The sequence below is a fragment of the Canis aureus genome, unplaced genomic scaffold (genome assembly GCF_053574225.1).
Source record: "Canis aureus isolate CA01 unplaced genomic scaffold, VMU_Caureus_v.1.0 ptg000216l_RagTag, whole genome shotgun sequence".
In the NCBI taxonomy this organism is placed as follows: Eukaryota; Metazoa; Chordata; class Mammalia; order Carnivora; family Canidae; genus Canis; species Canis aureus.
This window is the reverse complement of record NW_027554486.1, coordinates 58,248-86,189: the sequence shown is the minus strand read 5'-3', so window position 1 is coordinate 86,189 and position 27,942 is coordinate 58,248. Positions and strand designations below refer to the sequence as shown.

At 48.8% G+C, this 27,942-nt stretch overlaps 1 protein-coding gene across 1 annotated transcript; it reads left to right on the top strand.

Moving 5' to 3' along the window:
- Positions 1–3,296: 3,296 nt before the first annotated feature.
- LOC144309860 (ral guanine nucleotide dissociation stimulator-like) lies at positions 3,297–12,856 on the top strand. Its single transcript, XM_077890857.1, has 6 exons — positions 3,297–3,605; positions 4,002–4,118; positions 5,654–5,847; positions 6,439–6,495; positions 7,212–7,405; positions 12,737–12,856. Exons 1-6 carry the CDS (start codon positions 3,474–3,476, stop codon positions 12,775–12,777), a joined length of 735 nt encoding a protein of 244 aa, XP_077746983.1. The 5' UTR covers positions 3,297–3,473; the 3' UTR covers positions 12,778–12,856.
- The last annotated feature ends 15,086 nt before the right edge of the window (positions 12,857–27,942 follow it).

The window sequence follows — 27,942 nt, the reverse complement described above, 5'->3', positions numbered from 1 at the left end:
ATGTGAGATGTTAAGACCTCTGAGATTCCAGTCAGTCAACAGACATATGGGGTAGATACTGAGTGTGGACCATGGTGGGGCATAGCCCCAAGAAGACATCTGTTCCTGTCACTCACTTGGTGACCTTGGGTCATTTACTTCAATTCTCGAAGGCCCTATATTCTTATCTGTAAAATGTGGATAACATGACATATCTCATAGAGTTGTTATGAGGATGAAAAGGTCAGAAAGATGAAGCAGCACAGAGCCTGGCATATATGAGCCCTTACCTGAAATTGATGACCACTGTGTTCTTTCAGAAAGGCCCTGTTGCCAGCCCCCTCACACATGCTATCTCCTCTGGCACCGCACAGCACATCAACATTGCCTTTCCCCAGTGACGACCCCTCTCAAGTCCTGCAGCCTGAGACCTCAGAATTGTTCTGGTTATACTGCTCTTCTATGAATTTTGTCAGAGCAAACCAACCTTCTCGGAGCATTTTCACATATAAGCTTAGAGCACAGTCTATTTTTCTTCTACAACTGAGGATTCATCCTGGATTTTTCAAATACATAAAACTCCAGATAGAACTCCAAACAAGGGGATCCCTGGGTGGCTCAGCAGTTTAGTGCCTGCCTTTGGCCCAGGGCGTGATCCTGGAGTCCTGGGATCGAGTCCCACGTCAGGCTCCCGGCATGGAGCCTGCTTCTCCCTCCTCCTGTTTCTCTGCCCCCCCTCTCTCTCTCTCTCTCTCTCATAAATAAATAAACAAATAAATCTTTTAAAAAAAAGAACTCCAAACAAAAGGTGATGAAAGGAGATATTTTGATAATCCATGGTATGATAACATTACACTGAATACCATCTGCTGTAAATACTTCAGCCTTCTGCGGTGTCCAGATGAAAGAAATGTGTCAGGCTGTGCTTCTTCAGTGGGTAACTCTGGAAAGTTTTGCTAAACTTTCATCCAAAATAGGAAGAACCTACCTCCTCTGGGTTGAAGAAAGTTGCTGTCTGTAACATTGCTGGGGTAACACTGCCCTTTTTATCTGAAGGAATGAAGTTTCCGTTTGATCATAATGGTGAAGCAGCAAACACTCACCCTCAAAATTCTGCACTGAACTCTTTACTCATATAGGAGATCCTAGTTTCTATGTTGTTTTATTCCTTTGCCAAATGCTAATGGTTTGAAATCCAAAACAGATGAAGCTAATTAATAGCAGTTACATATTTTCAAGAAGCTTTCAATTTGGTTATTGCAGATTCTCTGAGACATTGCTTTCTTTAGTTTATACAAAACAGCATTGATATAAAAAAGGATTTACTTTACATATACACTCACTCTCTCTCTCTCTCACACACACACACACACACAAATCTTGCTCTCATTTCACTCATACAGTCTGTACTTCAAGTAGAAAATTTTCATTCAGCTTGAGGAGATGCCTTTTGTTTGTTTTGTGGAGCAGATCTGGTGATGTGTTTTCTCTGTTTTGTGGGATATGATTCAGAATTCCTGGGTTTCTGCCTCCCTGCTCGCAGGACACCTGCTTCTCCCTCTCCCTCTGCCTGTCTCCACTGATCATGCGTGCTCGCTCTCTCTCTCTTAAACAAATAAATAAAATCCTAAAAATGAATACTACTTCTAATAAATAACACACAGAGTGAGCATAAAGGTGGACATGCAGGCCTGCTAGACCTGGCTGGAGACCCCCTCCCTCATGCCTGTGTTTGTTGTCTTCCCCTTGTGCTGCTGGCTGCAGAGGTGCATGACCTCCTAGGGAGGAAGGAGGCCCATGGAGGAGCCACCCTGGCTCCTGAAAGACCCCGTGAACGAGTTCAGTCTCCAATCTGAACAGCCACTCAGTGCTGTCAGGTGGGGCAATCTGTGCTGACGCAGTACTGACATTGGGGGAGTCACTTGGTAATTCAGCAATGTGGATCACCAAATTAACTGAAATAGTTATCAGTCTACTAGTTTTAAATGACCAATGGACGCCTGCCTGGAGCAGTCTGAAGGGCGTGTGGTTATTGATCTCGGGGTCCTGAGTTTGAGTCCCACATCGGGCACAGAGTTTCCTTAAAAAAAAAAAGAAAAGAAAAGCACAAGTATTTTAAAATGCCCCAAGTCAATAAGGCTCCCACCGCTGAGCTGGCCCGTGGTGGGATGGATCCTCCCACCTTCTCCTTCAGCTGCTGAGCCCTGAGCACAGATAGTGCCCGAGCTGATAAACAGACCAGATCCTCCCTCTCGGAGCTCATGCTCCAGGGGGGAAGATGGACAAAATACGGAAAAATATCAGGAATGGAAAGAGCAAATTGCTCCCTAGAAAGAGAGCCTGGTGCTTCCCCGGGTCCTGAGCTCCGGAGGTGAGGCTGTGACAAACTGTGGGGCTTTGACAAACGCAGCAGCTGGGGCTCCAGGGGGCCACTGAGGGGAGGAGGTGAAGACCCACTGCCTCGCCAGGATCACAGCCTGGGAAGGAGGCAGAAGGGGGCATGAAGCCAGCTCTGTGTCCTCCATTGGGGGCCAAGGCTGCCCCTCCCCTTTGTCAGGGGGCTGAGAAAAGGTTGTGTGGATGGAACTGGCTACAGTCATGGGGATGTGATGGGGTGGGGGTGGGCATTGACAGCCCAGACAGGAGGCATTCCAGCACGTTCCAGTCTGAGGAAGAGCCCAGGTCGGGTGACCCACTGGGTGCACCGCTGTCCACAGCTCACCCAGTGGAAATGACGGAATGGCCCGTAACACACGACAGGCAGGGTTTCAGGATAAGGACAGCCTCACACCTTCTAGGCCAAGACTCCCACACCTACTGTAGGGTTTGCCTTGGATTCAGGAGCCTAGGATTGTGGGAAGCTATTGCCCATCCCTGCCCCGGTGGGACTGTCATCTTCTGGGCCTCCAGAATGAGGGTAATGGTGCCCACGTGTGTGCACACAGGGACCTTGTGGGCCTGGACGCATGTACACACCAAGGAAGAACATGTGGTGGGAGGTATTGCCTGCACGTGACACCCACCTCCAATGTCACAGATATGATGCCACAGTGGCGTGGGGACATCTGGAGGAAGCACCTGCTAGGATAATCCCTATCCCACAGGCAAGAGGCAGACTATCCCCGACAGGCACAACGGCTTCTCCGGGGTGAAAACCAGGGAAGAATGGAAAGTTGTGTCTGAACCCAGGTGTGTTTCCAGGCTGGGGCCCTGGCTGCACATAGTCTTGCCCTGGGGCCTGTAGACAGGGGTGCGGTTGTGTCACTGTGTGCACACAGGCCATTGCCTGCAGGGAGGGGGGGGGGCCGTTGGCAGCCCCGAGCGCTGCTCCTGAAGCTCCCTCCAGGAGTGGACTCAGGGAGGGGGTCCCAGGCAGTGAGGTCACTTCTTTCACAACAGAGGCCAACAGAACTTGGAACCCCTGTACCCGGGCCCCCACATTCTAGTGCAGCCCCACCTCAGGCTCACTTTCAGGAGACTTCTGCTACTGAAAGATGTTCCCTGATGGCTTTCCCAGTTTTGAGCAACACCAGGAACCCCAGGGATGCGGCTGCTTCGAATGCTGGAGACGCTGGTGCCACCGTCAAACCCAACGCCTCAGGGAGCTTTTCAGGAGGCGCTGTAGGGTAATACAGAGCAGGCCAGGCCAGGCCACCTGTGCCAGCCATCCTGGGCAGCCCCATCCCCTCCTCTTCAGTTTCAGGGAACCAGGGATGTGTGGGCAGGTCGCATCCAGGCTGGAGGACCTTGCAGGGCAGCAGGTTCCCCGGTGACCCCTTCAGGGTCACCCTGATGTCACGGTGGGCAGGGTGGAAACAGGATTCCTGAGGTGCCTCTTACATGACCCGGAGTTAACCCAAGGCCCTGCAGCCGCATCCCTTTGCTCTCCTTGGGGGAGGTGTGTGCCAACTGTGCTGTGGTGTGTGTGTCTGCAATGGAGTCAGCTGGGTGTGCGGCCCAGCCGAGGCGGCCACACCGGGCGCTGAGGCCTCCTGCCTGGCTGCCGCACACGGTCTTTACAGAGCTCCACATGGGACAAGGGGTGGCGGCGGAGGCGGGAGGAAGAGGACATCCCCCACACCCCGGTGGTGATCAGGAAGGAGCCCAGCACAGCTAACGGAGACCTGCAAGGGTTCAAGGTGAGTGCAGGGGCTGGGGCCACCCGACACCCAGGGCCCCGATGCAGCAGGAAGGGCCCCAGGTCCCAGAAGCCAGCCTGCTGCTCCCCTCGGCTCCCCCCTAGACTCCTGCTGCTACAGGAGTCTGGATTCCCCTCCTCCCCAAACTTGCCCCCATGGCCCTGCCCCTGCCTGGGCCAGATGCAGAGTCCCTGTGCACAGATTTGTAGGAATATCAGAATAGAGCCTTCAGGGGATGCCTGGTCGCCCAGTGGTTTAGAGCCTGCCTTCCGCCCAGGCCCTGATCCTGGAGACCCAGGATCGAGTTCTGCCTCGGGCTCTCTGAATGGGGACTGCTTCTACCTCTGTCTGTGTGTCTGCCCCCCCACCTGTGTGTGTGTGTCTCTCATGAATAAATAATAAAAACTTTTTTTATAATGCTTTCTTTTAAATATTTTATTTATTTATTCACGAGAGACAAAGAGAGAGAGGCAGAGACACAAGCAGAGGGAGAAGCAGGCTCCATGCAGGGAGCCTGATGTCAGACTGGATCCTGGGTCCCCAGGATCACGCCCTGGGCTGAAGGCAGTGCTAAACCACTGACCCACCCGGGCTGCCCATAAAAACTTTTTAAGAAGAGACACACCATGTCTCATCGCATGCGGTCTCCAGTAGTTTGCACTGTGCTATGCTTTCTCCTAACTGGTGCTCCCAGGAGGCCCCATTGGCCTGACGTCCTTCCCCACCTTCTCCAAGGCTTGAGCATGGTCCTGGTGAGTTGGGAGACTTTTCCCCAAAGGGACACGGGGCTCACTGTACTATGTCTATCGCTCTGCAGTTAGGTTTTGAAGGAGCGCATCCCTGCCCCCGCTCCCGGGGTCGGGCACAGGGGCCTCGTGTGCTGCACAACATGTCAGAAGGCCAGTTGGTTCCCACAGCCACTGAGCCCTTCACTGATGCAGGACTTCGATGCGATTCCCTTCTGTTGCCAAATCACAGGGCGGTGCTGAACATCCTGCAGCCCTCACACCCTGGGCCACCCAAGGAAAGGTCTCCGGGTTGGCACCTCGAGAGAGGGGCGTGTGGTCAAATTCAAGGGGTGAAGCCGTTAATGCAGGGAGGTGCTGTCAAAACTCAGCTGACAAGCGGCCCTGGGATACTGACCCCTCCCATTTGAGATCCTTGTATTGATCCAAATTTTTTTGAAAATTTATCCTCTAAAACTATTTCTTTATTGGATAGTCTGTCAGTTTAAGAGACAGACAGCAGGAAGCAGAAGAGGGAGACACAGGCTCCTCAAGCACACTCTGCCCCAAGCGCAGAGCCTGCCAGGGGTGGGATCTCAGGATGCTGAGACCATGACCTGAGCCACAACTGAGAGTCAGATGCTAAGTGACTGAGCCGCAGGCGTCAAGCCCCGTGTCCCTGCTGTGGGCATTCCTGCCCCCCCCCCGCCCCCTGCAGCCACTGAGAGCTCGGGCTGTGGTCTGCGCTCCAACTCCCAGGTCTCCTGGAGGCTACAGTGCAGGCTGCACATCCCCTCTGTCCCACCTCAGGCTGAAAGGGCCTCAGCCCTGAGGAAGAATCGGATCTGCCCAACCACCCCCAGCCGGAGGGAGCTGCTGGAGCGGCAGGTAGAAGAACTGGTGCCCGCCTTGCTGCGCTTTGATAACCTGTCCATATTTGAATTCCTTAACTATTTGGTGGAATATGGCACCCCTGAAGAGGTGCTGGACCTGCTGTTTGCAAAGTGAGCACTCTGACCCTCCACAGCCCAGTGGGATGGGCCACCTACTGGTTGGGAGTCTTGGGGAATGTTGCTTAACTTCCCGGCCCCTTGGGCTGCTCCTCTGACTGGAGGAGAGTCACACAGGGCCTAGTCGGGTCCTGTAGGGCAGCCCCCGGTGCCGGGCCTGTGGCAGGTCGGCTAGAGGGGCTGTGCTTGTGCTCATCAGTCGTCTTCTCTCCCCATGACAAAGCCTGTGCCGCCTCCTCACCGTCACCAGGGTCTTGAGCTGGCCTGTTTTGCCATTGAAAGGGAGTTTTGAGTCCATCTGGGGTCTATATCCTGGGGCATTCGGAGTAGGGGTCCCTGGGGACACCTGGGCGCCCAGGCCCACTCGGATATCAGCCATGGGCCTGGCCGGAGCCCTTTCATTCCTCAAGCATTCAGGAAGTGCCAGCAGGTGCAGGTGCTTCTCCAGGAGCTGCCCGTGGCCACAGGCACAGAGCTGACGGCCCCCCAGGGTTCTGGACTAGTTGGGGTTCAGAGGTGACAGCAGCTATGAGGAGAGATCGGGTCCACAGGACGATTCATGTGATGCCCCCTGCCCTCCTCTAGATATCGATACATCGTAGCTTCCTGCAAGAACGAAGGAATCCTGGACCAGTGGGAAATGTGAGTGAGCTCTGGACCATGCAGGGGAGCCTTCCCTCTCCAGGAGGGCCGCGAGGGGGCTGTGGGTTGGAGGGGCTGCTCGACCCTTCACCCCACACGTCTGCAATTCCTGTGACAGGGTAAGGGTCTAAGGCCCCTTCAGGAAAAGAGCAAAGGAGAGCCGTGGGTGGGGTGTCGGCTTTGTGGGAGAGCACTGGGACACCAAAGGGTGACCTCCTCCATGCCCATCCCCCCAACCCTCTGTCTGCCCCACACCTGGGACCCAGAGCAGAGGGTGTGGGGAGCATCGCACTCACCAATCTGGTGGCACCTGGACCCGGGTGCACGGCAGGTGCTCAGGAGAGCCAGTGAGGGCTCACGGACCAGACGGCCCCCGCCCCGTGGGAGATTAGAGTCAGTGGAAGGACACCCCTTGGGGGCCCCTCATGAGTGAGGCAGGGCAGACCCACGGGAGGGAAGTTTCCCCAGGAAAAACAGTGATGGTCACACTGCTGGTCATGGGCTCCCATGCACAGAGGCTTTGTGCCAGCCCCTCCTCAGCGAGCAGGGCTGTGGCAGACTGGACCGCCAGGTGACAGGTGGACAAGGAGCAGCACTGGCCTCCGACAGCCCTGCATGGGAGGCCGAGGGCCCCGGTTCCTGCAGGGCTTCCCCGGGACACCTCTGCGTGAGGGAGCTCTGTCTTCTGACGCCTCTGCCCACCTGTCCCTCCCCAGCACCATGTCCTCCTTCCTGACCATCTGGCTGGACTACTATGAGGAGGACTTCCACGATCTCCCAGAATTTCCTGCCCTGACAAAGCTGCTGAACTTCACGGGGCAGTACTTGCCAGGCTCAGTGCTCGACTGGCGTGCCGTGTGTTACCTTTGGCGTTTCATAAATCTCCATCAAGCGGAGTTTGTGGGTGGAGGTGAGGAGGACTGGGGTGGCCGAGTTGGGGACAGGGTGGGTCACACAGATCAAGCCTCCGTGTTGCTGGGCCGGAGCAGTGGGTAGGCTCACACCCCATCCCCATGGGCTGCAGTCTGGGGAGACCTCCCAGGGCTCTTGCACTCACACACATTGAGCGGTGGGAAGAGTGTCCTTGATTTGAGAGGGACGTGGAAAGTCCATCCTGGTGATGATACTTTGTCTTCTTGGAGATGATACTCTGTCTTTGGACCCTGAGCAACACCCTGAACCACCCCAGGAGCACGCCTGAGCTCCTACGGTGGGGCCTGCTGCACCTTTAGGGTCTGAGGGGATGGAGCTGGTCCCAGCTGCTGGAGCTGAGAGCTTGGCCCAAGCCATGATGCCAGCTGCTGTGTTCAAGCCAAGATACGTGGTCGGACCTCTGAATCACTGTCCTGACCTGGAAGAGCTACCTGCAACCCTAGGAGACCTGGAGGCCAAATGGGCCCCACCACCGGCTATCGAGCTCATCGATGTGCCGGAGCAGCCGCCTCACTCAGTGGAGCAACCGGCTTCAGACCCCGAGCAACACCCTGAACCACCCCAAGAGCCCGCCTGAGCCCTGACTGTGGGGGCTGCTGCACCTTCAGGGTCTGAGGTGATGGAGCTGGTCCCAGCTGCTGGAGCTGAGGGCTTGGCCCAAACCGTGATGCCAGCTGCTGTGTTCAGGCCAAGGTATGTGGTGGTCAGATCTCTGAATCCCTGTCCCGACCTGGAAGAGCCACCTGCACCCTTGGGAGCCCTGGAAGCCGAACGGGCCCCACCACCAGCTATCGAGGTCATTGATGTGCTGGAGCAGCCACCTCACTCAGGGGAGCAACCGGCTTCGGACCCCGAGCAACACCCTGAACCATCGTGGCAAGAGCCCCGCCCCGAGGCTGACTGTGGGGCCTGCTGAAGCTCCTGGGCCTGAGGTGATCGAGCCGGTCCCAGCTGCTGGTGCTGAAAGCTAAGCCTGGGCTGAGATGCCAGCTGCTGAGGTCAAGCCAAAGTACCTGGGGGTCATACCTTTGATTCACTGTCCCGACCTGGAGGAGCCACCTGCTTCTTGGCCACCCCAGAAGGAGGAGCATGTCCCGGTGCCGGCTCTCGAGTTCATCGAAGGGCCGGACTGCCACCTGCCTCAGTGGAGCCACCAGCCTTGGCCCCCGAGCAGCAGCTTGTGATGGCTGCAGCACAATTGAAGCCTTCCCCTCCCCTTTCATTGTGCTGTTTCTGTATTTTGTGTTTTTTGTAAACCTCTATAATTGCTTCATAAATTTTATTTGTAATAAAGGATAAGTTAACTTTGTAAAAATTGACTCTGTTGCTTTTAAATTATACATCGTGGTACTTTAGGTCCATTCATACTTCGAAACTCATTCTATGAGGCTAGCATCACCTTAATTCCAAAACCAAAGACCCCACCAAAAAGGAGAATTATAGACCTATATCCCCGATGAACATGGATGCAAACATTCTCAACAAGATATGAGCCAACAGGATCCAACAATACATTAAGAAGATTACTGGCCATGACCAAGTGGGATTTATCCCCAGGATGCAAGGCTGGTTCAACACTCGTAAAGCAGTCAATGGGATGGATCACATCAACAAGAGAAGAAACAAGAACCAGATGATCCTCTCAATAGATGCAGAGAAAGCATTTGACAAAATACAGCATCCATTCCTGATCAAAACTCTTGAGACTGTAGTGATAGATGGAACATTCCTCAACATCTTCAAAGCCAACTACGAAAAGCCCATAGCAAATATCATTCCCAATGGGGAAACACTGGGAGCCTTTCCACTAAGATCAGGAATACGACAGGGACGTACACTCTCACCATGGCTACTCAACATAGTACTAGAAGTCCTAGCTTCATCAATTGGGCAGCAAAAAGAAATAATAGGCATTCAAATTGGCAAAGAAGAGGTCAAACTCTCCCTCATTGCAGATGACATGATATTGTACCTAGAAAACCCAAAAGACTCCACCCCAAGATTGCTAGAACTCATACAGGAAATTCAGCGGCGTGGCAGGATACCAAATCAATGCCCAGAAATCAGTGGCATGTCTATACACTAACAATGAGACTGAAGAAAGAGTAATTAAGGAGTCATTCCCATTGACAATTGCACCCAAAAGGATGAGATACCTAGGAATACACCTAACCAAATAGGTAAAGGATCCCTACTCGAAAAACTACAGAACACGTCTGAAAGAAATTGAGGAGGACACAAAGAGATGGAAAACTATTCCATACTCATGGATTTGAAGAATTCATTTATTGGGAAAATGTCAACGTGACCCAGGGCAATTTACACATTGAACGCAATCCCTATCAAAATACCATGGACTTTCTTCAGAGAGTTGGAACAAATCATCTGAAGATTAGTGTGGAATCAGAAAAGACCCCAAGTAGCCAGGGGAATATTAAAAAAGAAAACCAGAGCCGGGGCATCACAATGCTGGATGTCAAGTTGTACTACAAAGCTGTGGTCATCAAGACAGTGTGGTCCTGGCACAAAAACAGACACAGAGATCAATGGAACAGAACAGAGAATCCAGAAGTGGACCCTCAACTCTATGGTCAGCTAATATTCGACAAAGCAGGAAACACCATCCACTGGAACAAAGTCTCTTCAATAAATGCTGCTGGGAACATTGGACAGCCACACACAGAGGAATGAAACTGGACCATTCTCTCACACCACCGTACACAAAGAGAAACTCAAAGTGGATGAAAGATCTAAATGTGAGACAGGAAGCCATCAAAATCCTAGAGGAGAACACAGGCAGCACCCTTCTTGAACTTGGCCAGAGCAACTTCTTGCAAGATACATCCATGAAGGCCAGGGAAACAAGAGCCAAAATGAATCACTGGGACTTCATCAAGATGAGAAGCTTCTGCACAGCAAAAGAAACGCTCAACAAAACTAAAAGACAACCCACAGAATGGGAGAAGATATTTGTAAATGACCCATCAGATAAAGGGCCAGTGTCCAAGATCTCTAAAGAACTTATTCAACTCTACAGCAAAGAAACCAATCCAATCATGAAATGGGCAAAAGACCTGAACGGAAATGTCACAGAGGAAGACATAGACATGGCCAACACGCACATGAGACAATGTTCCGCATCACTGGCCATCAGGGAAACACAACTCAAAAGCACAATGAGATCCCACCTCACACCAGTGAGAATGGTGAACATTAAGAAGACATGAAACAACAAATGTTGGAGACGATGTGGAGAAAGGGGAACCCTCCTGCACTGTGGGTGGGAGTGTGACCTGGTGCAGCCACTCTGGAAAACTGTGTGGAGCTTCCTCAAAGAGTTCAAAATAGAGCTGCCCTGCGACCCAGCAATTCCACTGCTGGGGATTTACTCCAAAGATACGGATGCAGTGAAACGCCAGGACACCTGCACCCCGATCATTATAGCGGCAATGTCCACAATAGCCACACTGTGGAAGGAGCCTCGGTGCCCATCGACAGATGAATGGATAAAGAAGATGTGTTCTACCTATGTAATGGAGTATTACTCAGCCAATAGAAATGACAAATACCCACTATTTGCTTCGACGTGGAGGGACCTAGAGGGTATTATGTTGAATGAAATAAGTCAATGGGAGAAGGACAAACATCATATGGTCTCATTCATTTGGGGAATATAAAAATTAGTGACAGGAAATAAAGAGAAAGGAGAGAAAATGAGTGAAAATATCGGTGAGGGTGACAAAACATGAGAGACACCTAACTCTGGGAAATGAACAAAGGGTAGTGGAAGGGGAAGTGGGTGGGGGGTTGGGGTGACTGGGTGATTGGAACTGAGGAGGGCACTTGGTGGGATGAGCACTGGGTGTTATGGTACATGGCAGCAAACTGAACTCCAATAAACAAAATCTTAAAAAAAAAAGGGTGAGGGATCCCTGGGCGGCACAGCAGTTTGGCGCCTGCCTTTGGTCCAGGGCGCAACCCTGGAGACCCGGGATCGAGTCCCACATCGGGCTCCTGACGCATGGAGCCTGCTTCTCCCTCTGCTTGTGTCTCTGCCTCTCTCTCTCTCTGTGACTATCATAAATAAATTTAAAAAAAAGGGTGAACCCACAGTGCCTGGCCCTGCATCTCCACAGTGTTGGGAGCAGCGTGGGGGGAGCGGGACACCGGCCACCCGCTCTCCTCCTGCTGCTACTGCGTGGGCTCCGCTTCCTTTCCTTGTGCTGGGCCCGGGGAGCGGGTTCTGGGCCGGCTGCTTCTGAGGAGGGCGGGGGGGGGGGGGGCTCGGCTTCATCTCTCTTGCACACCCGCGCTTGTGCTCTCGCTTGGTGTGTGTGTGCGTCTGCCAGCTGCAAGGCCCTGTCGGGAAGACCAGACTGGGGCTCTTGGTCGGCGCTGCTGGATGTGGGGACACCTTCCCGAGTAGGCCACAGACGCAGCAGGAACTGTCCTCCCACGTCCTCTGTGGGGCCTGGTCCTTGTTGGGGAGCTGACCAGGTGCCCTCAGGAGACACAGCCACAGCCTTTCCTCCTGCCTCTCCTCTGCCTGTGGGGCCTGAGCCACCCCAGGCCCGCAGGCCGCATGCCCGCTGCTCTGTGGGGCTGTCAGCTGGCAGGTTTCCTGGGACCTTCCCTTGGTGGCTGTCCTGGAGGCTGAGGAGGACTCCTTTCTAGGCGATGGCCCCCTTCAAATGGCTTGAGTAGGTGGGAGCTGACTCGTCAGTCGTGTGGGGGCAGGTTTGTGGCTCGAGGTGGCCAGAAATGGGTGGGGATGCCCGAATATGTCCGAAGCAGCCCCTGGGAAGCATTGGGTAGCTCTCGTGCGGTCGAAGGAGGTGCAGACACCAGATGGCTGGGAGGAGCGTCGCCAAGGGGGCCCAGAGATCTGCCCCCATAGTTGGGCCGGAGCCTGTTGCTGGAGCTGCTGAGACCCATCCTCAGGGTCCCCAGGATTTGCACACCTGTCCCATGTCCCAGGGCTCTCATGGCATGCACGTGTGTGAGAACCGGTCTCGATGGTCTCGTCGGGGTCTCCTGGTGTGACGAGGTGGGGCATGCACCGTACCCCAGCTACTCGGGAGACTGGGGAGCCATGGACTCCATGGTCCGTCATCTTCTCTGATGTCGTTTTCAGTGTTGTGTTTTGGCCCACTCCGCCTGCCGTGGCAGCAGCTCACCAGCGTCAGAGTGGCGGGCTGGGGCACTGGGCCATGCGGCCGATGGCAGGCCGTCCTCGTGGGTGTCCTCTGCCCATTGCTGCTGGCCTGGGCCCTGGAGCCAGTGCAGCCTGTGTGTTTTCTCTCTCCAGACGCGGCTGCCACAGATTGGCCAGTGAGCTCCATCAGCTGAGGTCCGCGGAGACCAGTGCCCACCCACGAAGTCCCCTCTCCAGTGTTGGTTTGCAGTAAATCTGTATTTAAGCACTTAAGCATCTGTGTGTGTCTCTTGCTTCTGAGACTCTTCTCTGCATGTGTGCTTTTCCGGAACTCCAGCCATGAGGTCCCTGACTCACGGACAAAGCAGATGCCAAAGTAGGGGATTCCTCAGTGTCTTCTGAACTGTGTCTGCTCTAACCTGTGGTTTTCAGAAATCTGATGAGCTTTCAAGAAAAAAGAATTGTGGTTGCAGAGCTGACATGGGTTTCCAGCAGGTTCTGAAAAGCTGAAGTGAGCACAGGATCCCGAAGCTTCAGCCAGAGGACACACCTCCACACCCCATGGAGCGAGTCTCGCCCTGCGGTGCTGGGCTCACCCATCTGCCTGCACCCTCCAGGGCACAGCACGTTGGCCGCACCCTAGTCCCGGGGACCGTGCTTGTGGTCAGGCTCTAGCGACGCTTCTCAAGTGAATGGAGGAGGCGTGGTGGCATTAGCGCACAAGTGCCCAGGACCAGAGATTATCTGCCAGGGAGGAAAGGCCCCATCTTTCAACAGTTTGCCCCAAAACGTGTGGGAGGGAGAACAGTCTCCATGTTCTACGTAGAAAGGAAGTGTCCGGGAGGTGGCAGTTGCGGTGCGGAGAGGAGTGTGCCCAGGACTGCCCACCTGAGGACAGACCCACAGCCACCCGGGTCTGCCCCACTGGCAGGGTGGCGCTCCCGTGGGCCTCCCGCTGGCACCTGTCCCAGCTTCGGTGGGTGTGGGGGGTAACACCGACATTTCAGGCTCTGCTCCCCACTCAGCTCAAGCCTCTGGTGCTCTCCCTGGGTGTGATTCTTTTTTATTTTTATTTTGGAACATCAATGGGAAAAATGTTATGTCTTTAATTTTTGCTAATATCTAATTGGGATTTAGCCTTCCCATCAGTTAGGAAACATGTGTCAGTTCCTTTTTTTTTCCTTTGTAAATTGACTTTTTATTGGTGTTCAATTTGCCAACATATAGAATAACACCCAGTGCTCACCCCATCAAGTGCCCCCATCAGTGCCCATCACCCAGTCACCCCCAACCCCGCCCACCTCCACTTCCCCCACCCCTAGTTCCTTTCCTGGATGTGATTCTTGAGGGCTGGCTGGCCTCCAGAGGTCAGCTTGTGTGCAGCCCGACAGCTGCCCTGGCCTGCCCTCTGCCGCTGAGCCCAGACATGGGTACGGCCTTGTGTGTTCCCCTTGCCCTGAGGGGACCAGGCCCACGGACACTGGAGCCCAAGCTGGGGGGGCACATGGTGAGTCAGTGTCACCCCGCCTGTCCCGGCAGGCACAGCAGCCTGGTGGGGCTGTCCCGGCTGGGTGGTCTCCCATCTGGCTAGCATGGAGGACAAAACCAGGCCGGGCCTCCCGCCTTCTCTGTCATGCTGCTTCCCACGCTGTGTAGCCAGAGCCGGATGCACTCGGGGACGTTTCGATGCAAACACGGTGTGAGGGCCACAGAGGAAGGGATGACCCTGAGGCTGGAGCTGGACCGCCCACCCCGCATGCTGCTCCAGTGGGGCCTCCCTGCCTCTGCCATCCGTGTGGCACAGGCCTGGTACTGGCAGACGCTCTGCAGGTCGGGGGGTAGGCCCCTGGCGTCATTTGCCATCTTATCCCCAACAGCCCAGGTGCTTCTCCCCGAGGAGGAGTCCTGGTGTGGGTATAGCGCTGGGGCGGCTGGCAGTCTGGGGCAGGCTCTCCTGCAGGGCAGGTGGTTGGGAAGCTGCCCAGGTCGGGGCCATCCTGTGGCCTGGGGCGGGGTCTCCTGGCAGCCCGCAGCAGGGGCCTAGGAGCCCTCCACCATGTGCCTGGCCTGCAGAGGGTCTGGGTTGGCAGGTGCCATGGAGGGGCTGCCAAACAGGAGCTCGTGCTTGAGCTCAAAGGCATAGGAGCCCCGGGGGCCACCTGTCAGCTGTCCGGTGGTCTGGGGGGCCTGGGACAGGAGACCTCAGGCTGGCGGGTCCCCAGTGAAGAGCTCTGCTGCAGAAGCAGCCACAGGGCTGCGGGAGAGTGGCCAGGTGGGGTCCCACACAGCTCTGGGGTCCTCCTTCACCCAGGGTGCTCCGGATCCCTGCCATTTCAACCCCCAGGCAGTTGGGCATCTGGCGAACATGTTGCATGTAAGGTTTGGCGGAAGCCCGCTGTTGCATGTAGGGAGATGGCCTCTGGTGGGGAAGGTGCCAGGACTCGGCCCCGCCTCCTGACTCCCTGCACCCCTGACCTCAGCCTCCCACAGCAGCTGCTGTAAAGTCCAGGGGATACCTGCTGGCTCAGGGCTGCCCTGCGGCCCGGGCGCCCTGTTTCTCTGGCTGGGTGTGTCAGCCCTCTGGGTCACTCATATGTGGAATTTAAGAAATGAAACTGATGGGCATGGGGAAGAGAAGGAAAAATACAATGAGATAAAAACAGAGCAGGAGGCAAACCATAAGAGACGCTTAATCATAGGAAACAAAGTGACAGTCACTGGAGGGGAGGTGGGTGGTGGATCAGGTACCTGGGGGATGGGCATTAAGGAGGGCATGTGAAGTGATGAGCACTAGATGTTATATGCAACTGATGAATCACTACATTCTACCCCAGTCTCATACTACACTATATGTTAACCAACTTGAATTTGAATACAATCTAAAAAAAAAGAATGAAAAAAATCACACATTCTTGTGTACAGTGAAGAAAGAACTCTGCATTCAATTAAAAAAGCAGTAATGGGGCACTCGCTATGTGCATCATCAGTTACCAAGAACTTGCTCACCACCATCTTTCAGGTATTAACAAATCACAATTTCTAAGCTTTTTATTAAATCAGGGACTTCCACTTCCTGAGAAGATACATACATACATACATGGTGCAAGCCAAAGCCTCGATCCCAACAACCAGAAAAGATGTGCTCCTGGCGATAGTCAGGAAGCTGTCAGATGACCAGAGCTAGGTAAAGGATCCATGCAGAGGACAGAGAGCGCTTCACTGGGGAGGCTGATGATGGGGCACCATTTTGTCCCCAGGCCACTTGCCGATTCAGGACATCAGCTCCACTGGGATAAGAGGACACCATCACCATACAGTGACACACTGGAAACTCAAGGAGGCCCAAATGCAAGGCTGACATTCCCACAGGACGTGTGCTTTGGGAAGGTGGGAGGTGAAGGGGACGGGACCGAGCGAAGCTTATCGTGGCCTCGCAGTACCTACGGGATGAGCCTCTGCTAGCGAGAACGGGTCTCCCACAAACACAGACCCACCCACGTGGGAGCTTCCAGATGACTAAGCTGCATGGGGCAGAAGAAGACCAAGTATGACACTCCAAATCCCTGAAAGGACTAGCGTAGTGCTTGTGAGGCCTTCCAGTGCTGAGGACAAAGAGCCTGCTTCTGACTAGTGGGTCTCAATCAAAACACAGAGTGTCCACAGGGGAAAAACAGGGAAAAATTACAGGGGCACTGAAGGCCAGCTCAATGCACCAAAGAGAAGAAGGGACTATCGACCAACTAAATAAACCATCTGGCCCTCGATGTTCTTTCATTCACTGTGTTATGCACACATCCAAAGAATTACCAGAAACATACACGGGAAGGAAAATGCAACCAATAATTCAGAATAAAAATAAGCAAAGACCGTGAAGTAAGTAAGATCATGCTGGTAAGAAAAACAGGTAACAGGATGGACAGAAGTGGATGCAACAAATGGAGAACTGAATGAGAAAAGTGTAATGCATATGAAGAAATCACATGGATATTCTAGACCTATAAAATAAACTATCTTTCACCAAGCATTCATCGATGGCTTAACAGAAAACTCGGATGGCATAGGAAAGGACAAGATTGGTGAGTTCTGAGATAGAGCAAACAGACAATACCAAAACTGGAGAGCAAGCAGAAGAAGCAATGAAAAGAACAGAAGACACACGGTCCACAGCAAAAGGCCCATCATACTTGAACTTGAGGTCCCAGGAAAAGAGGGACAGAGATAGAAGCAATATCCAGAGAGAGAACAGCCAAGGATCCCAAACTGCAGAAAGACACCAATTCCCACATTCAAGAGGCAGAATGAAAACACATGTGCGCTTACAGGCACACACAGCACACGCGTGCACATATACACACAGGCACGCATCACACACAGGTCACGTGATCATCAAAATACAGAAAAACAAAAACAAAAAGGAAATCCTAAAAGCAGCTGTGGCTGGGGATGGGGGTTGGGAAGAGACACCCCCTTCAAAAGAACAATAGGTTGTGTAGAAACACAATAGGGGAAAATCAAGTTCTGGCCATTTGAGGTTTGGAGGGAGACTGGAGGAAAAGAGTATATTTGAATCAGATTTTTAAAAAAACCTTTTAGGTAACGTATTGAGTAGTTTGCTAAGTATTCAAAAATTTACAACATGTTATTTAAATTTCACAGCTTTCTGAACTAAATATGATTACTTCCTTTTACACATAGAAACTCTAAGCTTCTTGCCAAAGGCCTCACAATTCCCACGTCACAGAACAAAGACACAAGCCCAGAGCTGTCTGAAACAATGGTGATGCTCGCAGTTTGCTACCACAGTGCTTCATCCAAAGAGAAGGAGGCATGAGCATTAGTGGAATGATGTAAGAGTTGTAATATGCAAAGATTAAGGAGCAGAAAATAAAGGGGATGGGGGCCAACTCAAAGTTGCAGGGGACAGAGAATAGAGCGGTGTAACAAAGTTAAAGTGACAAGTAAACAGGAAAACCGTGAACCATGCTTGCTTGACGCAGTGAGCGAGAGCGATGGAAACACGGCATTTGATCAAATCACACTATTTACTTTTTTTCTCACTCTGCTAACAGCTTAACCATGGATATAATGATACAATACGATTGAATTTTAAAACACGTATGGGGTTTCACTGCATAATCTTAATGAATTCTCAGAAGACAACTCAGTATATCAAGTGGTGAAATCACTAATAGAAAAAATATAAATCTTTTTTTAATAGTTAAATTATACAACAAGAGAATAACTATGACAATTTCATCAACATTGCAATGGATTAAAAAACTACAAAACCATATACTGAAATACAAAAATTCTCAAATTCCCAAATGAGTAACTATGAAAGTTCATGATGCGCAAAATACCAACCGTGAAATTAGCATTTTTTAAATACATAAAAGTAGAGGATAAATCATGGAATAAAGGCTTCATTATTTTAACCTACCTCCAAGCCATAAACATGTAAGAATATGTTGGCAGGAAGAGACTGGAAAAACAGCTCTTACCGGGACCACCCAAGGGAAATAGTCCTGAAGTCACATAGCACGGCCTCAACCATCGGACCTAGGCACCGAACCCGTCACAATACACAAGAGCAGGACACTGCAGGGGGTTCAAGATTCACTCGCACCCTAGTAACTCACGTGAGGAAACGTAAATGCGGCTGGTCCTGATTAACCTGCTCCATCCGAATGACCTGCAGACAGACTGGACAGAGGAGAGGACGGACACAGGGAAAGAGACTTTCGGGTTCCTCAGACCAGTAAAAGAAAAGTCCCAATGACCAAACCTCGTGGGACACGGCCCAGGCACCATCTGGACAGGTGGTTCTGACATTACAGAACATCGGGGCTCAGGAGACGATGGAATCTCCCAAAACCATCCAGTTCAACAAACTCCAATTCAGACTCGCTACGAATGTGACAGCCTAAATCTGTCTTGATGTTACAGATAATCCTGGACACGAATATGAAGTCCCTCCTTGAAGCCCTTTGTTACTCAGAGTTAAGACGTCTGCAGTCCACCATTTGCCCTGACAAGCTGCCCTCTGGGATGCCACTGTGGCCTCTGTCCTTTTCACCTGACCTGCAGCAGGAGGACCGCCAAAGGCTTGCTCCTCTACCCCGCACCCCGTCTCCACACCCGCTGGAGGTGCAGGCGGCAGCTACAGGCCACCCCACCTCTCGAAGGAGTACCTTCAGGCCTGGCCTCTGTCTTTCCTTCTGCAAGTGCTTCCTTCCCCGTCCACACCTCCACCTGGACATCTATCTGAGAGTATTGCCAACCCAACATCTCTCAGTTCCCGAAAGCTGTCTTCTCCACATCACTTAAAGGTACCCGCATGCACTCAGCCCACTTCTTTCCTGATCCCTCCCCCTCTCCCATCCCACAATCCATCTTTCAGGCCGTGCCGTGGGCTCTGCCTTCAGGGTTGACCGTCTGCCTGGCCACTCTTAGCACCTGGTTCCACACCACCATCATCTCTTCCTGGAACCAGATCTTTTCAGCGCTCTCCCTGCTCCAGTGTGTTCCGTCTGCCACAACCTTCTGACTCAGACCATGACCTCCACACACTCTTAGGGCACGTGAAGAATTTTGAAAGACAGCAGTTAGGTCCAGATGGTTTATAGGTGTCGATTCCTGATCCCTGGCTCAGCTAGTCCTTCCTGTCCCTGAAAGCTGACGGAAGCTCCTGAGGTAGCACCCGATGCCATTTCGCCTTCACCACATCCTACCCCATCACTGCTTTTCTGTCACTTACCAGAACGAAGGCCTCCTCCTTGCTCCTCCTGTACTGTGCTCCAGAGTGAGTGGTAAAAGGCACTGGAACACCACAGAATCCCCTGTTAACCGCAAAGCCTTTCTAAAGTCAAGGCGTCACTAAGCCTGGGACAGAACATCCGGTCTTTCCTTCTTTGCGTTCATTTCCATAAAAAGAGAATGACATCAGACACACGCCACCTAGCCTAAATTCATCTGTCCTGAATTCAGGGACAGTGACGATGGGATCGTGAGAGGGGTGGCGGTTCCTGCTGATAGATCCTGCCTCCTCAATCCCGAAGGATCATCAGGGAAGGACGTCAAGCTGACTGGGAGCCACGCACAAAGAGAACAGGAAAGAAAGGCTGGAGACAGTGGAAACTCAACTCACTGAGGCAGAAAGCTCACGGGAAAGATCTATACTGTCTCTAAGCATGGAATTACCTCAGGTTTTGCTTTAAAAAAAAAGAAGAAAATAATCCTGGGAAATAATTCACACACCCTATCTACAAAGTCACAATGCTGAGTCAGGAGCCAGAGCCCGCCCACTCACACATGCCTCGGTCTCAGTTATGTATTTTCTGTGATATTTCAAGGAGGAAGAGGTGAAAGATGCTACATGAATTTCCAGTAGACCAATTTTAAGTCAGTAAAAGAATCATTTCTCAGAACTGATATATATATATATATATATATATATATATATATACACACACACACACACACACACATATATATAAAAACCACATATATATGTTCAATATTATATAACATAAGATCTATCTTTTCTTAAACATTTATTCAAACTTAGAGGAACAGTATCATTAAGTTTTTACACAAAGAATATTGGGTACTATAAATTTTTACTAAGGACATATATCTACCCCCTCATCAGGAAGGTAAGCACCTTCCTGCTTATTCATTCCTAGCATGCCCTTGTTAACATTACATGAACTTCTAAAACAGTGTAATTCATCGACTGTAATGACATACTATAAACATATATAATATACAAACAACATACCTAATAATCATTCAAACGTCATTTCGAAGCCCCACAGCATATCATTTATGTTTACTATTAATTTCCACCAGACTTTACATCACCCTGGTCATAGTATTCATTCATGGGTACATGAACTGAAATTTTATAAACTCTCTCTCCATCTTGCTAAGAGAGGCATCCCAATGGCATTATATTTCATGTTTAAAAATTACCAATCATACTATTAATTTTGCCGTTTATATCAATTGTGCATCAGTACTATTTATAATAACAATTCTTTCTGACCGATTTTCACACTTAGAATACTGTAGCCAAAGACACTAAAACTTTAGAAACCTTACTTCCATGTGTATATATACCAGTCTGTATATGTACACACATACACACAGAAAAATGACAGAATACTTATTAAAACATCTTCCCATTATAAAACCCATAAAATAAAATCTATGGAGGAAATGACAGAGACAGGAGTTCAAGAAGAAAAGCAAATATAATTGTTCTGACAGTGAAAAGAGAGAGCTCAGTCAGGTAAAGTTCAAAGGGATGATAGTGAGCATCAAATTATCATGGTAGTAACGTTCTATTGGATACATATTCAATAGTGAGATACAAAATACTTTTACAAGGTCAACTTTTCCCATACACTTGTAGAAAACCCCATCCTGTACTATTGATGCTTGAGATGAAAATGTTTGAGGTCCAACTTAAAAATGGGGAGGGGGTGATAGTTTTGACAAATTATGGAGGGAGATCTTGAGCACTCTGCTGAAGCACAACTAGTGTGATTGCTTGCACAAAGAACACAAGTGTCGCACCACCACCGTCATGGCCCTGCAAGACAGAGTGGCTGCTCAACCTTTCATAAAGCCCTCGTTCCCTCATGCAAGGGTCACAGCCACAGTGGCCCTGCTCAGTGAAGCCAACGTCCCAATGTCTTCCCACTTCAGAATTGGCACCTCTGTATTCCCTCCACCTGGAATGCTCTTTGACATAACCCCTCTCATAATTCAAGATTCTACTCTAAATGCCTCAGAAAGAATGCTCGGACTTTTAGTTTGGTTATGTGTGTATTATGGTACTCTGCATGGTAATATTTTGTGTCATTTCTTACAACTGCATGGGAGTCTACAACTATCTCAAAGAAAAGTCTTTACAAAACCCTCTGGGGCTGCCTTCTGCAACAGATCTATCTGCAATGCTAACCTCTGCCATGACTCCCCCCCACCCCTCGTCACTTCCTTGCCTGTCACCCAACATCATTCCTCCATAGTACCCACTGCTTTCTGAAATTACTGATTGGCTCACTCCTCTATTTCCTGAGACCCCACAAGGAAGTCATCTCCAGAAATACAGAGTCCTTGTCTTGCTCATCACTCTCTCCCAGGACTTAAAATGAGGCTGGGCCTCAGGAAGCTTTCACTAGATGAAAATGCACGAGGCAGAGGTGATACCCAGTGACAGGACAGGAAGACCTGACATCACTCTGCTGTGACATGTTACATACTTAACCTCATGTAGTTCACTCCTTAGGAGAATTCTGGAAGAAAGAGTAATTTTCCATATTTGTAGTTGAGTGAATGGAGCGTAAGAGGTTAAATAACTTGGCCGACGCTGCATCGGCCATCAGGTTGGCCATTAGGAAGTACTGATGAAGTACTTCATCAGGAAGTAATGGTGTTGTTCAAAGTCAGGTACTAGAGATTAATAAGCCTACACAGAGCTTTCCTCACCACAAGCCCCTCACAGGGCTTTCCATTTATTGCCTCAATTGATCCTCACGATAGTCTACATCTGATCACATCAGGGGTTCAGACCACGAAACCAGGCTCGGAGAGTCAAGGAGGTTTGTTCAAGCAAGTACAGCTGCTGTGGAACACAGGGAACTCAGGGGCTGCGACCCCAGCTCCAGCTCCCTCGGAATCCCACGCGTGTACAGACGACAGACAGAGATTTAAAGGAATGCACACAAGGTCACGCAGCTGGATGGACAAAAGGCTGAATTAAGAGTAGGCCAACGACCTATTAGTCAAATGAGCTTTCCAGCCTGGCGTATCGTGCCACTGTCAAACACTTGAAAGTTTACATTTATTGCAGACTTTCAGAGATAAGATCAAGATTTTTATAATGAACATTAGCCATGCTACTGAAAACATAAGTAGACCGAGGTAAGAGACAGCCGACACGGAATACATGTGCTTATGGCCACCGTACACCATGCATACTCACTGCTCCAGAATATGACAAAAATCTAACTGCATGCATGTTGGGCTTTGATCTCTACAGGGTATAATCTTACTTAGGAATATTTAGTATTATTTCATAACATTTTCCTATCTATGGACAAACAGATCATTACAAATCAGGATGAAAACTGTTCATGACTCTGAAAGCTCTACATCTCTAGGGGAAGAAAATGCGTCAGAAACAGAAAAATCTTATACACTGTATGTATCCATGTGCTCTCTGATAAATACAAAAGATTTTCTCACCAAAAGAGCACGACACTTCAATGTACTTGCACAAGGCTCACATATGTCTTAAAATAATGAACAATCAGAAACTGAAGAACAATAGTAAGTTCCAACAAAAATAACAGATACAGCGTGTATCTGACTTTACTTTGTCTCTACCAATACTGGGGGGAACACTCTTTAATGGGGTGGCCGTTTCCCAGTTAACACTGTTCAAACCCGAACAGTAAAACTTTGGTTGAACAGCCAAAGTCAGGTCTCTACCCTAGAGGATCATACAATGTTAATGATAGGAAGTTTTCTATTTTCCTTCCCTCATCGCAGAAATAAAAAGTTGTGAGGAAAACAAAAGTTACTTATGGTATCCAAAACTCAGATAATGCTAGATTTAACATATGTTTATGCTGCATTCTGCAACTAAAACAATTTGCATTGAAAATGTCGAGTAGGTATTTCTCTCTATCACTACAACTATAAACCGGACAGGATAAATCAGACCACTGTGACAGTTCAAGTGGAGAATTTAGGAGCAGAAAAAAGATTTTCAGCAATATATGACAAGTTCAATTATTTTAGACTTAAATCTGGTAAAAAATGTAATTAAATTTAAAACATGCAATCAATAGCATATATATATATATTTTTTTCCCATATAGCACAAGATGATGAAAGATAAGATAATTTTCCTTATGGAGATTCCGATCTAAGCCCAAATGAAAAGAAAAAAGAAACCTATCTTCATCATGGCAGGTGACTATGTCCTACAAAAAGATCCTTGCATCATACAAAAATGCAACTCCTATAACATAACAGAACTTTAACATGGGGGAAAACGAGGCCTTTTTTTAAAGTAAACTGCTGTTGCAAGGTAACTTTTAATTTGCGCACATAATGTAAATTGCTACGGTCAGCGCACCTTGGGTCACGGAAACAACGGTAGCTGGATCCAGAGGTGCCCCGGCAGTCCGGGTGTTCAGGCAAAGTGCCGTGAACAGTGAGGATCGATGAGCTCCTCAAAGTGTCACGGCCAGATCCTCGGCAGGGTGGCTGGAGAATAATATTCAGAGAGCAAGCACATGCTTAGTGTTACACTTTAAATTGATGCTGACATTTTGGATTGTGAAAAGAAAGTTTTTCCTAAGTAATATAGGAAACAACCCAGCTAACCTTCTGGAGGATATCAGATAATCATGGTAGGTTGTTGTGTAAGAGCTAACTTCTCAGAAATGTGAGCCCATGTGAAATACAAACAAGCAGCCGTTGCAGAGATTTACTATAGTGATCAACATTTTAATTACTTTCTGTTTTCTTAGATGTACAGGACTATTGCGATGAATATTCGCTCCATCTACAAACAAAGCAGTATTTTTAGCCTGGTATTTGCATTTGGTGGCAAAAAACTCCCACAAGGGTACGAATAACCACAAGTCATGTGCTGATTAATCCGAGACTTCTCAAGTCACGCATTAATTAAAGGAATTAATATGATCTTTGCTGGTAACGCTACACATTTGTCACACGGCATGCAGAGAACGACTTATTGGATGGTCAGATTTCAAACAAATCTCCAACCCTGCAAATACAGAGAGGATTTTTTCGAATCACTGCTGATGGTGACTCAATAAAAACCGAGGGCCTAAGTATGAAAACAAACTCCTACCAGAAAATCGCTAGACCAGTCTACACATGTGTGATGATTGACAAATAACTCGAGTGTGCAAAGAAGTGTTCTCCACATAAGAGAAAGGAGGACCACAATGGAAGGTGTGCAATGCAGGCCAAGCCACATCCTCAGCCGGCCCCGGCCCCCCGGCTCCAGGCCCCCCAGCCCCGAAAGGGGCGCGCACACACTGCGGCCCTGCTGCTCCGTACTCCTGCCAATGCCCTACGCTCTGGACATGCAGCCTTACCTCAGAAGCCACGGACTATCTATCAAGTGGGTTAAATTGCTTCATGTTTTCAAGGCGTCTTATAAAGCATTCTCGGGAAAATGTTTTGCTCCGTCATTCCTGACCTTTTAGAAACGGTGCCCCAGCAAGTATTAATATTGATGAAAACCACATGATCTCGGTCATTTACTGCCGACTGACACACACAGGCCCAAGGTAACACAACACAGCTTCCCTGGTTCTTAGAACGTATACATAGACCAAAGTTGAAATACTGAACTTTCTTTTTTCAGAAGAAGATCCTACATTTTTCTGGTTAAAACTGACCCATTGCTTAAACTCTGCCCTTTATTTTTATTTTTTTATTTTTTATTTTTTTAGTTTCAGAAGCAGAATTTATTTATTTTTTTAAGTTTTTCTTTTTTTTGTTTATAATAAATGTATTTTTTATTGGTGTTCACTTTGCCAACATACAGAATAACACCCAGTGCTCATCCCCTCAAGTGCCCCCCTCAGTGCCCGTCACCCATAAACTCTGCCCTTTAAACATCTCTGATAAAATCGAAGATGTCAAAGAAACCACATAAGACATTTCAGAAAATCAATTTGAAAGGTGTTAATCTCTATATGGGAAATATTTTTCTGCCGCAAAGGAATCTATATGCATCCTTCCTTCCTTAACAAAACAAAGTGAATTTTGTCACGTTCGGTTCTATAAAAAGAGAAGCCCCACAGCCCTATTCTGAATGTGTCAGCAGGTCTTCTCGTGTAGGGAGTCGAAGGGTACAAGTCTCCTCTTCCAGAAGTGGGCAGGCAGCAGCGCACTTACAAGCCACAGGCCAGAAGAAGAGGATTATTTCCACAACAGGCAAAACTGCCAGGAGGAACAAGCCACGACAACCGCGTGCATATTAAAGCCTTACAGTGGCTCCACAAGACCAAGGGAGCACCGAGAGCTCCCACTCATGCAGTTTAGCTCGAGATTCGGGGAAAGCATTTGACTATGGGGTTTGGAGGATGGAGCATGAACAGTACTTTTGTAAGACTTCTGCAGGTGGGAAAACTGGGCTGTGCTCACATAGCTATCACCCACCAAGACCAAGAAAGCCTCAAACGTTATTTTTAAACACTGGATTCTCACATCCATTCCTTATTTTTCATGCCTGAATTACAGATGTCATGATACCATGAGATACTTTAGGATGCCTACGCATTGCGAAGTAAAAACTTCTACCAGCAGCTGGCTGACCACTAACCCTAGGTCAGAACATGGGCTACTGTATTTATCACTAATCCTGATATGACAATTTACTATAAACTTAATTATTAAAGCTCTCCTAAAACATCAAGAGTCTGACACCATGTGTTTACATCAAAGCCAACAGACATATAAAGGTGAAATCGGAGTATATTAAGTATTACTCCTTTTTCCCCACTGGATAATCAGTATTTGATATTTCAAACACTCAGAATATTTCTCAATGTTTTCTGTCAAAGTATTGTTAATGAAAGGAAAGAGGGAACGAGTTACAGAACTTTAGAACTGAGCTGATGCAAAGAAAATTAGACATTTCTTTGAAATCTCACATTTTTGTAACTGGCTACATAAAATATGGGTTTACTTTAATATAAAAATGACAATCTTCTCCATTCCTCACGTATACACAGTAAAGCAACTACCACGTTTGGTGGAAACATGAAGCGGAAGATGGGTCAGAGGGAACGAGAGATGGATGCTTTAGCACCAGCTCTCAAGCTTAAACAAGGAAAATAATAAGTTAGGAAAGATTTACACATAGCATTGTTTTCACAGTAAATATTTAGAAATATAAATTAAAGTAGCGTGAAATTGCAGTATCATGATATGGATAAACAACAGATTGTGAGGTCATTAAATTATAATGTAAATCTGTTATCTATAAAATATATGCAATGATGTCTATGATATATGGAGGAGACAGAGCATGCTGCAAAACATCATGATCAACAGATTCTCCTTTATACAAAATCCTATATGTACATTTCTAAATATGCACGAGAACACGTGACCAGTGAGAGACATCAGCAAGAGCTAACAGGAGCTGCCTCTGAGTGACGAGATCTGCAATTCCGTTTACTTTTTGCACTTCTATATACTGATTGCATTTTTAACGATCATTTATCTGAAAAGTTCTTTCCAAAGTAAAATGTCTTTTTTTTTAAAGAGATTCTGACATGAAATGAGAAAAAAAACAAAGGGCTTTATTTTTAAAGAAGAAAAACTTCTAGCAAGGTCATGTGCTAGTCTACTACCCTGAAGGGACTGTGCACTTTGAAGACTTTGGGAAATGTTCACTGTGCCTACAGAGTAGTCCCATGCTCATTCTGTCATTTCTGCAGTGAGTAGCACCAATAGAAGAGGTATGGAGGGCAGCCCCGGTGGTGCAGCGGTTTAGCGCCGCCTGCAGCCCAGGGCATGATCCTGGAGACCCTGGATCGAGTCCCACGTTGGGCTCTCTGAATGGAGCCTGCTTCTCCCTCTGCCTGTGTCTCTGCCTCTCTCTCTCTCTCTCTCTCTCTCTGTCTCTGTCTCTGTCTCTATGAATAAATAAATAAATAAAAATCTTTAAAAAAATAAAAGAGGTATCGAGAAGAAGTGAAAGGTACTCCACCCTCTGGTACAGAACGTGTTTTCATGTGAGGCTCAGGGACCAGTAGTGGGTTATTCTCGACTATACTGCTCTCAATGACATCAAGCACAAACCCACTAAGAGACTTAGGCGTGCCTCTGCTGTTATGACATTTTGGTCAAAATGGCAAAATGCATCTTAATTACAGTTTTGATAGGTATGTACTTATAGGTGTCATATATTCAACGACCTTTCAGGTTCAGGATATAACTGAGTACACTTAGGACATGTAAAGTTAACAAATTAAAACTCTGATAGATGATAGGAAAGAAAATTCTATCCAGAGTTTCACCGATACCATGAAATTATCATTTTGATGGCCCACATTTATGATGCTCTAAATATATGCACAGTGTAAAGTAGTCAATCTGGATTTCTACAAAAGGACACTGAGCACAAAATGGAAACATAAAGACAGTTCTATGAAATGAATCTCATAAACTATCGACCGAAGAACATTATATGTTTAAACTAAACAGTTTTTGACTCCATGATCATTTATCATACTCAAGATAAAAATAGATAAAAAATAATTGATAATTGATGATTAAGACAAAATTCATAT